Here is a 13306-nt window from a genome sequence, read left to right on the forward strand (position 1 = left end):
TGGTCTCCGCCTCGAGGCCCCGCCCCTGAGTCGGCCCCAAAACCCTGCCAGTCTCCAGTGGAGTTCGGTGTAGATCTCGGACTTGGGGCGCACACTGCGGGCTGTCGGGGAGTCACTGAACGCAGACAATGGAGAGTGCGCTGGCTGTGCCCCGGCTGCCCCCACACGACCCCAGGACGCCGGCGCTGTCGGTGGTGGACATGCACACGGGCGGCGAGCCCCTGCGCATTGTGCTGGCCGGGTGTCCGGAGGTGGTCGGGCCCACACTGCTGGCTAAACGGCGCTACATGCGTCAACACCTTGATCATGTGCGGAGACGGCTTATGTTCGAGCCCCGGGGCCACCGAGACATGTACGGGGCGGTCCTGGTGCCGAGCGAGCTGCCGGACGCGCACCTGGGGGTCTTATTCCTGCACAACGAAGGCTACAGCTCCATGTGCGGCCACGCGGTGCTGGCGCTAGGCCGCTTCGCTCTCGACTTCGGGCTGGTGCCCGCGCCCCCAGCCGGCTCCCGCGAGGCCCGCGTCAACATCCACTGCCCCTGCGGGCTGGTGGCCGCCTTCGTGGCATGTGAGGGCGGCCGCAGCTGCGGCCCGGTGCGCTTCCACAGCGTCCCGGCCTTCGTGCTGGCTTCAGGTAACCTGCAGGAGCCACCCGGCCCCTGGGCGGGGGCCGCAACCGGGGATGCTTCTATGTTAACCGCCTCTGGGTGCACGCATTGCAACTAACCCACCCCGCAATGCCCTCGCAATTGATAAAAAGGTAATCCCAAATCACTGCACATAATGTGTAAGCATTTTATCCTTGCAGATTTTGTGCATGCAATTCAATTATCCCGCAGAGCTCTTCCTCCCCCTAAGGGCTTAGGGAGATTGAATGGTAAAGAATCCCGCGTTTCCCTTACTCAGCACCTTCTTTGCACCGGTCAGGCATTCCTAGAGATTTCACAGTGCAATAAAACAAGGTATGCTAGGGTCAAGAAAAGCGTAAGGACAGCCAGTGTACCAGAGTTGCAGGCGGGCTTAGAATATGCTTGGGGCTCCCTGGTATTTACCACAGGCTGTGTTCTTACACTGACTATATAGAAAGACGAAACAAAGTAACCCTAACCCATATACACCTCAGTCCAGGCCCTGCGCTGGTCTGTGTCGTGAATGGGGAAATAGAGGGCGACGAGGAGAAGGGGTATATGCTTGGCAAATACAGGAGACTAAACATGGTCTCCTTTTTCTTATCTGTTAAAAATGACTTCCCTCCGGATTAGCGACTCCAGAGTAGCCTGAATTAGAATTCAAATTCATTGAATTCTGATTCAATTAGAAACAATGTAATAAAGCAGGCGTGTGTCCATCTTAGAGCAACCTGAGGCAGCTGAAACACAAATTGAAGTATGTGTCTGGGGAAATTGATGCTGCTTTCCCCTTTAGGAGGGGATGGTGTCACATCCAGGTTGGTGCTTGAGGGAGAGCATTTATTTTCACGATTGCATCTTAAAAAAAAAAAAAAAAACTTAGTGGTTTAGCTAGTGAGGCTATCTAGTTTCCCCTTGCGCAACATTAGCAGCTAGATTTTGTGGGACTTAACACCTGGCAGGAGGATCACCAATTGCTTCCTAGTCTTGAGTGAGACAGTGCTGGGACAGCCAACCCCTCAGGAACCGTAGTTCCTGAGAACATTGCTGTGTGACAGCACAGTAAGTAGTAGGCATGAATTGTCACTTTGAGGTTTTAAGAAAATGAAGCCTTGTTGCTCTTATTTTGAAAACTGCTGTGCCAAGAAGGCAGACGACAGTGTTCAAGATCACTGCTCTGTCCCTCCCCATCTCAGTGACCTTCTGAAGGAAAGTGCATGTCTCCATGTCACAATTTGTAAACTGAGGGTGACACCAGTGCCTACCTGAGAGGGTTTCAGAGTTCATTTCTACCCCACCATGTTACAATGCAACTTCTTTGTTCCTAGAACAGTGGTAGTTAAAGAATAGTTGTTGAATGAGTAAATAAATGAAATGTGGAGAATCTACTGACTGGCAAATGTAGACATCTGGTCCTCTTGAGAACCCTATTCTCACTGGAAATTAAACTTGGGCTTTACTATTGTCATTTAGTACAGCCCTAATCTGTGCCAGGCTCTCCCTTACACGCTATCACATGGAATTCTCAAAACAACTCTTTTAGAGGAAATAGCAATTCCATTTTATACATAAGGACACAGAAGCCATACTAAGGGGCAAAACCAGGTTTTGAACTCAGGCCTATCAGATTGCCGTCTTTCATCCTTAACATTTTTTGTAGTTTAAGGAGATATATGTGAATTGTTTTTGAAAAACTAATTTATTATACCTAATTCATACAAATGGCATATGTACTCACTAAATCTCATGAACAGTAAATTAAAAGTTTAATGATTAGCTTGTATAGAAGAAAAGAAAAAACTTAGAATTTGGGTTGAGTTCTAAGTACAGGTTGCATATTTCAATGGAAAGGGTTTGGGTTTTGGAGCCACCTGCTCCTGAGTTTGACTCCAAAGTCTGCTACATATTTGTGCGTAGCTGAGAATAATGTGAGGATAGTTTAAAAATATATGGATAGTACCTACCACTTAGGGCTATAGTAATTAAGGAGCTTGTGTATGTAACATACCTGGCACATAGGATGTACTCATGTGTGGAACTATATTTTCAATGTTAGTAATTTAAGTGATTAAAAAATAAAAGTCATGAGAAATGAATGAACAGAAGTAACTTAAAGGCTCATCTGGTCCATTCTGAAGAAAAGGAAAATAAAACTCATGGAGGTGTAGCTAGAATCCTAATCAACTGCCCATCCAAAGAAAACCAGAGCCAAGATTTTAGAAAGGGTGGAGTAAGAAAGTGATTGGAGACTCAGTGCTCCCTTCACTTGATCTAGCTGCCCCACTCAGCCTGACCTATGACTGGTGGCCAATATCCTGTTTAAGTAGCACCATTGACCATCACCCATGTCCTCTGATAGGTGTGGATATTTATGTCCTCCACCATTTGGCCTTAGGTTTCCCCATTCCAGCAGTCCTTCACTTCCCCCACCTTTCTCATCTTCCTTCCCCTGTCCCCACTCCTGTTCTTTTTTGGAAGTACTGGGGTCTGAACTCACGGTCTTGACTTGCTAGGCAGGTGCTCTACCACTTCACTCACAGCTCCAACCCTTTTCACTTTAGTTATTTTTGAAATAGATTCTGGCATTTATATTTATCTTAGCCTGGATCACGATCCTCCTACTTGCATTTCTGGCTTAGCTGAGATAACAGGTGCCTACTACCCCAGCTTTTTTTTTTTAATTTTTATTTTATTCATATGTGCATACAAAGTTTGGGTCATTTCTACCCCATTCCCCTCCCTTATCCCCCCCCACTATCCCTCCCTTACCCCCCCCCTTACCTCTCCTCTCACTACCAGGCAGAAACTATTTTGCCCTCATCTCTAATTTTGTTGAAGAGAGAGTATAAGCAATAATAGGAAGGAACAAGGGTTTTTGCTGGTTGAGATAAGGATAGCTATACAGGGAGTTGACTCGCATTGCTTTCTTGTACGTGTATGTTACCTTCTAAGTTAATTCTTCTCGAACTAACCTTTTCTCTAGTTCCTGGTCCCCTTCTCCTATTGGCTGGCCTCAGTTGCTTTAAAGTATCTGCTTTAGTTTCTCTGCATTGAGGGCAACAAATGCTATCTAGTTTTTTGGGTGTCTTACCTATCCTCCTATCTCTCTTGTGGGCTCTTGCTTTTATCTTGTGATCAAAGTTCAATCCCCTTGTTGTGTTTGCCCTTGATCTCATGTCCACATATGAGGGAGAACATATGATTTTTGGTCTTTTGGGCCAGGCTAACCTCACTCAGAATGATGTTCTCCAATTCCATCCATTTACCAGCGAATGATAACATTTCGTTCTTCTTCATGGCTGCATAAAATTCCATTGTGTATAGATACCACATTTTCTCAATCCATTCGTCAGTAGTGGGGCATCTTGGCTGTTTCCATAACTTGGCTATTGTGAATAGTGCTGCAATAAACATGGGTGTGCAGGTGCCTCTGGAGTAACCTGTGTCACAGTCTTTTGGGTATATCCCCAAGAGTGGTATTGCTGGATCAAATGGTAGATCAATGTCTAGCTTTTTAAGTAGCCTCCAAGTTTTTTTCCAGAGTGGTTGTACTAGTTTACATTCCCACCAACAGTGTAAGAGGGTTCCTTTTTCCCCGCATCCTCGCCAACACCTGTTGTTGGTGGTGTTGCTGATGATGGCTATTCTAACAGGGGTGAGGTGGAATCTTAGTGTGGTTTTAATTTGCATTTCCTTTATTGCTAGAGATGGTGAGCATTTTTTCATGTGTTTTTTGGCCATTTGAATTTCTTCTTTTGAGAAAGTTCTGTTTAGTTCACTTGCCCATTTCTTTACTGGTTCATTAATTTTGGGAGAATTTAGTTTTTTGAGTTCCCTAGATATTCTGGTTATCAGTCCTTTGTCTAATGTGTAGCTGGCAAATATTTTCTCCCACTCTGTGGGTAGTCTCTTCAGTTTAGAGACCATTTCTTTTGTTGAGCAGAAGCTTTGTAGTTTTATGAAGTCCCATTTATCTATGCTATCACTTAGTTGCTGTGCTGCTGGGGTTCCATTGAGAAAGTTCTTGCCTATACCTATTAATTCCAGAGTATTTCCTACTCTTTCCTGTACCAACTTTAGAGTTTGGGGTCTGATATTAAGATCCTTGATCCATTTTGAGTTAATATTGGTATAGGGTGATATACATGGATCTAGTTTCAGTTTTTTGCAGACTGCTAACCAGTTTTTCCCAGCAGTTTTTGTTGAAGAGGCTGCTTTTTCTCCATCGTATATTTTTAGCGCCTTTGTCAAAGACAAGTTGGTTATAGTTGTGTGGCTTCATATCTGGGTCCTCTATTCTGTTCCACTGGTCTTCATGTCTGTTTTTGTGCCAGTACCATGCTGTTTTTATCATTATTGCTTTGTAATATAGTTTGAAGTCAGGTATCGTGATACCTCCAGTATTGTTCTTTTGACTGAGTATTGCCTTGGCTATTTGTGGCCTCTTGTGTTTCCATATAAATTTAACAGTAGATTTTTCAATCTCTTTAATGAATGTCATTTGAATTTTGGTGGGAATTGCATTAAACATGTGGATTACTTTTGGGAGTATAGACATTTTTTACTATGTTGAATCTACCAGTCCATGAGCATACTCCCAGCTTTTTTCGTTGAAATGGGGTCTCATTAACTTTTTCCAAGGCTAACCTCAGATCACAGTCCTCCCAATCTCCCTCTTCCAAGTAGCGGGATTACAGACGAGCCACCATGCCATGCCTTCATGTATCTTTCATTCGACCCACTTTTTGTGTCAAGACGAAGACATTGTTGGTCAGTGTTGCTGTAAGGTGCACAGGCGTGTTTCACTGCTTGACTCTAAGCTGCTCTATTCGGACACACCACGTGTTAAAAGGGCTTTTGTGGACACTTCTGTAACTCATGACTCACTGGTGTGTTGGTATGACTACGTGAGAAAATTCGGATGTACAAGAAACATTTTCTTTCTCACAAATTAATTGAAATTGAGACACCACTCCATCCTGTTGGATGACTTAGCTTCATCGTTCTATGTGCTGTCCCCTCTCCTGATATATGTGTGAACTAAGGTTTCTTCTATGTGCCGGTGCCTTGGAGAAGAATGCTCTTTGGCCTCAGCTTGAGCAGTTGGAAGCCTGTCAGCTTACCTCATGTTACCCTGCCCTCTTTTCCTGCCTCCCTTCCTGGTTGGCTGCCTCTGCCCTACCATGTCACCCTCCCTTGGTGCTGCAGAGAAGTCAGTGCAGGTCCTCTCTGCCCTCAGGACCGTTAGCTTCCTCTCTCCCTATTCCACATGATATTTGTCAGCTGATAGAAATATTTCTCTCTCTAGGACCCTCCTTTGCCAGCAAATGTGTTTTTCCTGAGAACTTGGTTTTCCATAAATCAAACAGAAAGACTTTCTTTCCCCCTGGCCAGGTGTCCCCATTGAGGCAGTGACCATGAGACCACCTGGAATTGGGGAGAAGAGAGAAGGGAAATCATGAGAAGGGGTAAATATGTTTAATGTCCCAAAATATCACCTAACCCCAACTTGCTTTGGAAGTACATATAAAGGATTTCAAACAGGTGGCCTTTAGGTGAAACTTTAGGTATGTTAGGGACTTACAATGTTAAAAAAAAAATCCTGATGTAAAATGATACTGTATAGGTCAGCTATTCTATGATGGCTTTATTCTGAGCATTTGCCTGGAGGATGCTTTAAATGAGATTAAAAAAAAACATGTTGATAAATAAGTGTTTGTATATAATTTATGTAGAAAGTCTCTTTTAAAGTTTGTATAACTGAATAGGATTCAAATCCTTACTATTTAAAACCATCTCTGGGAATATAATCCAAGACTTACATTTTCCTTCATGGTATCCTAAAAAAGAACCTCAGACTAGTTAACAAATATGGACATGTGATTGAGGGGGAACGTAAGCATTCCAATGTTTTTTAACTTATACAGTCATTATCAAATTAAAATAGATCCATCTACGTTTACTCTGAAAATGGATTTCTGCTTCATTCCTTTTGAAGATAAGATTTCCCCCAGAACAAACATGTTTTAAAATGCTATGGGTTTTTGTTTTGCTTTGCCAAAACACTGAAAACAAACTTATTTTCAAACACATCTTTTTAGATCTCATAGTGGATGTTCCTGGACATGGAAAGGTGGTAGTGGACATTGCATATGGCGGAGCATTTTATGCACTGGTTAGTGCAGAAAAGTTAGGAGGACTTGATGTGTATTCTGCAAAGATGAGGGACCTTGTGGATGCCGCGAGTGCTGTTACAGAAGCAGTGAAAGTCCAGGTCAGTCCAGTCGCTGCCTTCATAACAAATACCTCCCTGTGTGCATGGAGAAATATAAATCACCATGTCTGTGAAGGGATTAAATATCTATACATTTAATTTTTAGTATTACCAAGAGTAGCGTACTGTTTAAATGCTTAGGCTCTAGAGCAAGACTAGTGTTCTGACTTCACCACTTACCACAGTTATAACCTTGGACTAGTCCGTAACTGCCATGTTACTCAGTTTTCCTACTTATAAAATGGAAATTAGACAATCTCTGCTTTTACAGATGTTTTAAGAGTGAGGTAAGTCAATTCATGGACATAGAATATTACCTGGCCCATAATAAATGCCCAACAAGTGCAGCAATAAATGATAACTATTCACTTTTATTAAATACATACATGATCATATAGTTCACAGTTGTTTACACATACAGTAAATGTTTTGTGTAGTATTCAATTAATTTGAAGTGCATGTGATTTGCTATATGTGTTTATTCTTTCTGCAAAACTTGAAAATAATGGCTTACAAACAGATTTTATTGAGTCTGATAAGACTCATTTTACAGAACGTTAATTTCTAATTAGTGAAAATTTCTTGTATTGGTAAGAAGCTACTCAGATAACTATTCATGTAACTAGTTTGTGCATGGAAAAAAAACTATTCTGATAAAAGAGTTTAGGTAATAAATGAGTGTAGAATAACCCTTCATTTCTTGTACAAGTCTTCCATTTTACCTAGAAGTCAGAACCTATAGACAAAACACGTGGTATTTGAGTGTTTTAGCATATGAGGATTTAATTATTCATAGTAAAGCATAACTTATGAAAGATAGTATCTAATCTTCTTGCACTAATAATTGTTATGGGTTCATTTAACACTCTTGAGGCCTTAACATAATTTACAACTTGAATAATAAAATGAAAATATACTCTATGTTGTTCTAAATTATCATTTTTCTGGGACTGCCAATACCAATATGTAGAATTATTTTATCATAGCAATTTTTTTATAAATATGAGTAAATTCAGGCCTTGGTCACAGTAAAAGAAAAGAGCAGGCTTGAATTCAACTTATGTTATATTCATTTATTCACATTATCAAGACATAATGCTAGCTGTGTTTCTTATTTTTTCTTCTTATTATTATTACATTGTACTGGGGGTACATTATGATATTTACCAAAGTTCTTACAATATGTCATAGTTGAATTCACACCTCCATCATTCTCTTTTATCCTCCCTCCCCTATTCCTGGAACAGTTTCAATAGGTCTCATTTTTTCCTTTTTCATACAATTATCTTAGCAATTTCTAAAGCTCTGAATCTACATCAGTCTTCTGTTCTATCAGGCAGATGGCTAATTGCTTAAGAATTTGGCACAAAATAATTTCAACTCATTTTAATGAAATCAAGAGAAAAAGGCATAGCTTTCTTGATAAAAAGAATAATCTTGAACTTCCCATGCAGGTGGCAGTGGCAAGGAGTGGACTTTGAGGGAGCCCAAGTTCTATTATTGACATATCAGGCAGCAGAACTACTGGTCAGTCACTGACCACTCATATTGCTGGGACAGATTTAGAGAAAGACTATTTGTGTTGGAGGAACTGAAGTTAATATAATATCAATTTATTCTTTTAACAAACATTTCCCAAGAATTTATTGCATTTCAGACACTGTGCTAGGTGCTGGCCACCCAAAGAAATAACCAATCCCACCTCCCAGGGGCTTGATCTGGGGGCTTGGTAGGAGCCAGTGCACCTGTGAACAGTGTTGCGCTAGAGTGGAGGTGGGTACAGAGACTTTAAAAGATCCAACAGGTGGGTTTATTTAACTTGGTTTTAAATAGACTGGATTCTTAAGAACCCAAATCTGTTCAAATTTTTAAGTGGCAAGTAAGCAAGAGTAGAATGTACTAAATGTAAAAATAAGCACAGAAGATTATTATAATCTGTCATACTATCATACATTGCAGAAATTCAGCAAAAGTTAAACAGCTGGACCTCCCAAAAGACCTGACAGCACTGCACCTTTGATCCTAAGCGTGTTTTGCCATCGAGGGACTTGGCCCCTCTGCCAATGCCTGCTTCTATCTGTGTGGATCAGATGCTTTTCATGGAACCCATTGACTTCATCTTCTACAATCTTTATTTTCCATCTCATTGTTTCTCTTATCTAGTATCTTCTGAATCCTTTTAACTTTTGCTTGCTCACCCCTGTCACAGTCCTCATCTCTAGCATGGTGTCCAATTCATCTATAAGATACTTACTGCTTAATTTTATACATTCTCCTCTTCAGACTCCTAAGAATGACAATATGATGGCTTTAGGTCAGCCACAGGCAACCTGTGGACTGACCGTCCTGGGGTCAGTGTTTCAGAGTATGTTTGTGTTTTGGGGTCTGTGTATAAAACGGGACTTCCTTTAGTTGAGTTTATATGCAGGGAAGTTTTCTTAGAAGGGATTCAACATGAGAAGAATTATAATTTCCAATAAAACTATGTTCACTCAGCCACAGAATGAAATAATATCTAATATTTAGTGCCTTGTCCCAAAAGATATTTCAAAAATAGTACAGATTGAAAAGTTGTGTTGGAGAGTGCTCCATGTACATTATTTATAAACATAAAATTGAATGAAAATATTTATTTTTACATATGGTTGATTCTTTTGTTGTTATTTGCAGTTTAAAATTAACCATCCTGAGAGTGAAGACCTTGCCTTTCTATATGGAACTATATTAACAGATGGAAAAGATGCTTATAGTGAGGAACCAACCACCAATATCTGTGTGTTTGCAGATGAACAGGTATGAAAACCATAACTTTTAGGCACCAATGCCAGTACTGTGGAACCAGAACACTCTGAACATTCCTATTTTCATTGATTCCCAAACAGGTTGACAGAAGTCCAACTGGCTCAGGAGTGACAGCCCGAATTGCTTTGCAGTATCATAAAGGCCTTCTGGAACTGAACCAGACCAGAACCTTTAAAAGCAGTGCCACTGGCTCTGTGTTCACAGGGAAGGCTGTGAGGGTGAGTGTCGCCTTTTCTTCTTAATTGTAAATGACATTGATAAGGCCTGAGTTGAGTGTTGAATAAGTTTCTTCTTCACTCAACTCTTAGAATTGTATTTTTCTTTTTTGGCAGTACCGTAGTTTGAACTCAGGGCCTCCCACTTGGTAGGCAGGTGATATATCACTTGAGTCATGTCCCCAGCCCTTTTTGCTTTAGTTATTTTTCAGGTAGGGTCTTGCATTTTTTGCCATGGCTGGCCTGGACCACAGTCTTCCTGCTTATGCCTATGTGTATACCACCACACCAGCTTGTTAATTGAGATGTGGTCTTCCTAACTTTTTGCCTGGGCTGGCCTCAAAACTGCAGTCCTCCCAATCTCTGCTTCCTAAGTAGCTGGAATTATAGGCACGAGCCACCACATCCGGCCTTGGAAGAGAATTTGGTTCTCAAAGTGTGGTCTTGGAACCCCTGGGGGTCCCCAAGTTGCCTTCAGTGGATCTATAAGATCAAAACTATGTCAATAATGCTAAGACAATGTTTGCTTTTCAGACTGGTTCTCTCAAGTATGTTCAGTAGAGTTCTTCCAAGGCTACATGATGGGTGATAGTGTAACTAATTGAATGCAGAAGTAAATATGACAATCTAGCTATTTTCTGTTAGTCAAACAGGAAAAAGTTTGCAAAAATGTAAAGCAATGCCACTTTCTCTTTAATTTTTTGGCAAATGTACTTATTTTCACAAAAATTTAGTTTTTATATATTAATGTGTATGTGCTTTTTAAATGAACTAATAAATAAATACCTTTAATTCTCAATGCTGTAATTTTGACAGATAAAACTTGTATAAACAAAAACTGTTTTAGGGTCCTCAAATCCTAATGTATAAAGGGAACCTAAGATCAAAATATTTGTGAACCACTAACTTATGGTTTGGGGCTTTTTTTGTTTGTTTGTTTGTTTTTTTATGCTATAGGAATGCTTCATTTTAGGTAATAGGATATAAAAGCTGTGAGAAGTAGTGGAAAGTAGAATTTTTGTAATGAAATCAAAATTCAAATATGCTAACACAGCTAGTTAATCTACTCATAGTAGTAAATGAAATCTGCAGAATGATTAATCTACATTTAGAAAATTAATCTACTTGAGTCCTTTAACATATCAAACAATCTCTGTTAATGTAGTTGTTCAAAAGGCTTGGTTTTTCTGGATATTAAATGTTCTTTAAGGGATTCCCATATCAGACAGTGATCTTACAGTATACTAAACCATTTACATTGTGCACAAAAATTTGGAATACATTGTCTTCAGAATCCCAGGCTTAAGATAAAAATAAGCTGGGCATGGTAGCACCTTTCTGAAATCCTAGCCCTCAAGAGGCTAAAGCGGGAGGAGCTTGAGTTCATGATAAGTCTGGGTTACATAGCAAGTTCCAGGGCAGCCTGGGTAATAGTGAGACCCTGTCTCAAAAATAAATAAATAGAGAAATAAAAATAATAGTCTACAATATTTATTAATAATTTATGGTGTCAACGTCTAAGTTAAGAACTTTATACATACCGTCTCATTTAAACCTTGCAAGAATCCCAGGAAATCAGTACTGTTATCATCCTTTTTTAAGGAAAATGAAATGGAGAATTTGAGCTATTAGGCAATTTGCCAGAAGTTAGTCAATGGGTAGCAGAACCAGGCTACAAATATGGGCCCCTCTCAACAATCCCTCTGCTGTGAAGTACTATGTTATATTGCTACCAGACCAAGAAAAAAAGTTCAGTGAGGCTTGATATTAAACATCTTTATAAAAACACAATACAACTCTAACCTAATTTAATATTTGACATTTTACCTTTACCTTCAGTTATTCTTACTTTTTAAATTAGCATATTAAGAAACACTGCAGGTAAGATTTTCAGTTATTTATTTTACAGTTGTGCATCATGTTTGCCAGTATCTGCCCTTGTACCACACTCCTTCCCTCTGGGCTCTTCCAGAGTCTCTGATGGTGCTTCTCAGTCTCTTTCCCTGCTCCTCCTTCTGTTCCCTGGCCTTCCAATTAGTTGTCCCCAGCATTTCATCCTTAGCTTCCTTCTCATCTTATTTACAATTTGATGCCACTGGACAATTTCATCTGCTTCCTAGACTTCAGTTCTCATTTGCTGATGACTTTCAAAATGTTCATCCCTAGCATGCCTGCCCTATACCTCTGAGTCTAACACGTATTCCTAGCTGTTCACTGTTCTTATCTCTAAACTTTGTCCCCCAAGTATCTTAAACTCTACAAGTGAAAAAGTTCTTCCTCCCTCCCTCTGCCCATCCCTCCCTTCCTCCCTTCCTTCCTTCATTCCACATGCTCCTTTCTATTCCCCATCTTGTTAATAGCATCAATAGCATCATTTCCAAGCTAGAAACTGTGGCCATATTTGCCTTATTCCTGATTCCTTACTTCCCACATTGTCAGTCTGGTTGTTGTACCTTCAAATTATCTGATTAGTTCTCCTTTTCCATCTTCACTTCATTTTCATCCCTCAACAGGTTTCTGGGCTTCCAGTCTATCTCCTTTCCAGCGTGCTCCCCATATCTAAAGCACATCTGTCAGTCTCCTTATCCTTGACCTTAGGATTAACTCTTGAGTTTTTCTTGGCATGGTAGGAACCAGGAGTACAACGTTTAGACCAGATATAATATGAGTGCAACATTTTGATAGTATGCTCCTTTTGTCTTCTTTCTTCAGGAAGCAAAGTGTGGTGATTTAAAGGCTGTTATAGTGGAAGTATCAGGACAAGCCCATTACACAGGGGCAGCAAGCCTGACAGTAGAAGATGATGACCCACTGAGGGATGGGTTTCTTCTCAAGTGACCTCTTCCCTGAATTTCAAGGGCTTTTCTTCTAAAGTAATTACTATCTATAAATAATGCTTTCTCTTAATTATGTGCAAACCAGTATTCACTTATACATTAAGTTAATCTCCATTCTTTCTAAAATAGTATACTGTGCTTCAACAGAGAGTCACTATACCTCAGATTTTCAAAGGTATTTGGGGATAAGTATCATGTCTTAGCATTCAAAGTGCTGAAAATTCAGAAACTTTTCCTACTCACTAACAAACACTTCAGGTAAAATTAAAACCTTAGTTACTTTAAAAATACTACTCTAATAATGACTACAGTATTTTGTTTTAAAGACTCTTTTGAATGATATATGGAATTATAACCTTCACAATGAATGAACTTTACAAGTTTGTTATTTTAATATCCAATTTGAATAAAAGAATGTACTCTATAACCATGTAAAAAAGATGGCACTTCTTAACGCTTAGACACAGAGCCTGGGAAAGATAGGCACAATCAGCTTCTTAGAACAGGAGCTGTTATAGTTGTTGCTGGGGTGTCCTCTGAGCTACAA

At 40.2% G+C, this 13306-nt stretch overlaps 1 protein-coding gene and 1 non-coding gene across 6 annotated transcripts in view; both read left to right on the forward strand.

Annotated features, from left to right (window-relative positions):
* Nucleotides 1-42: 42 nt before the first annotated feature.
* L3hypdh (trans-L-3-hydroxyproline dehydratase) overlaps nucleotides 43-13306 on the forward strand; it is a 151128-nt gene continuing 137864 nt past the window's right edge. For 3 of the 5 annotated variants that reach the window (XM_074067880.1, XM_074067882.1, XM_074067881.1), the window contains exons 1-4: nucleotides 43-636; nucleotides 6733-6905; nucleotides 9576-9698; nucleotides 9788-9925. In XM_074067880.1, coding sequence (XP_073923981.1) covers nucleotides 129-636; nucleotides 6733-6905; nucleotides 9576-9698; nucleotides 9788-9925 — 942 coding nt within the window. In that variant the 5' untranslated portion in view covers nucleotides 43-128. Of the gene's footprint in view, nucleotides 637-6025; nucleotides 6100-6732; nucleotides 6906-9575; nucleotides 9699-9787; nucleotides 9926-12634; nucleotides 13187-13306 lie in introns of those variants that run through there. The other 2 variants (XM_074067883.1, XM_020178951.2) reach the window with 2 other exon arrangements.
* On the forward strand, nucleotides 1038-1168 carry LOC141422280 (small nucleolar RNA SNORA51). Its single transcript, XR_012446873.1, has one exon. It is a non-coding gene; the product is annotated as a small nucleolar RNA SNORA51 (small nucleolar RNA).

The sequence above is a fragment of the Castor canadensis genome, chromosome 3, assembly GCF_047511655.1.
Source record: "Castor canadensis chromosome 3, mCasCan1.hap1v2, whole genome shotgun sequence".
Classification (NCBI taxonomy): domain Eukaryota; kingdom Metazoa; phylum Chordata; class Mammalia; order Rodentia; family Castoridae; genus Castor; species Castor canadensis.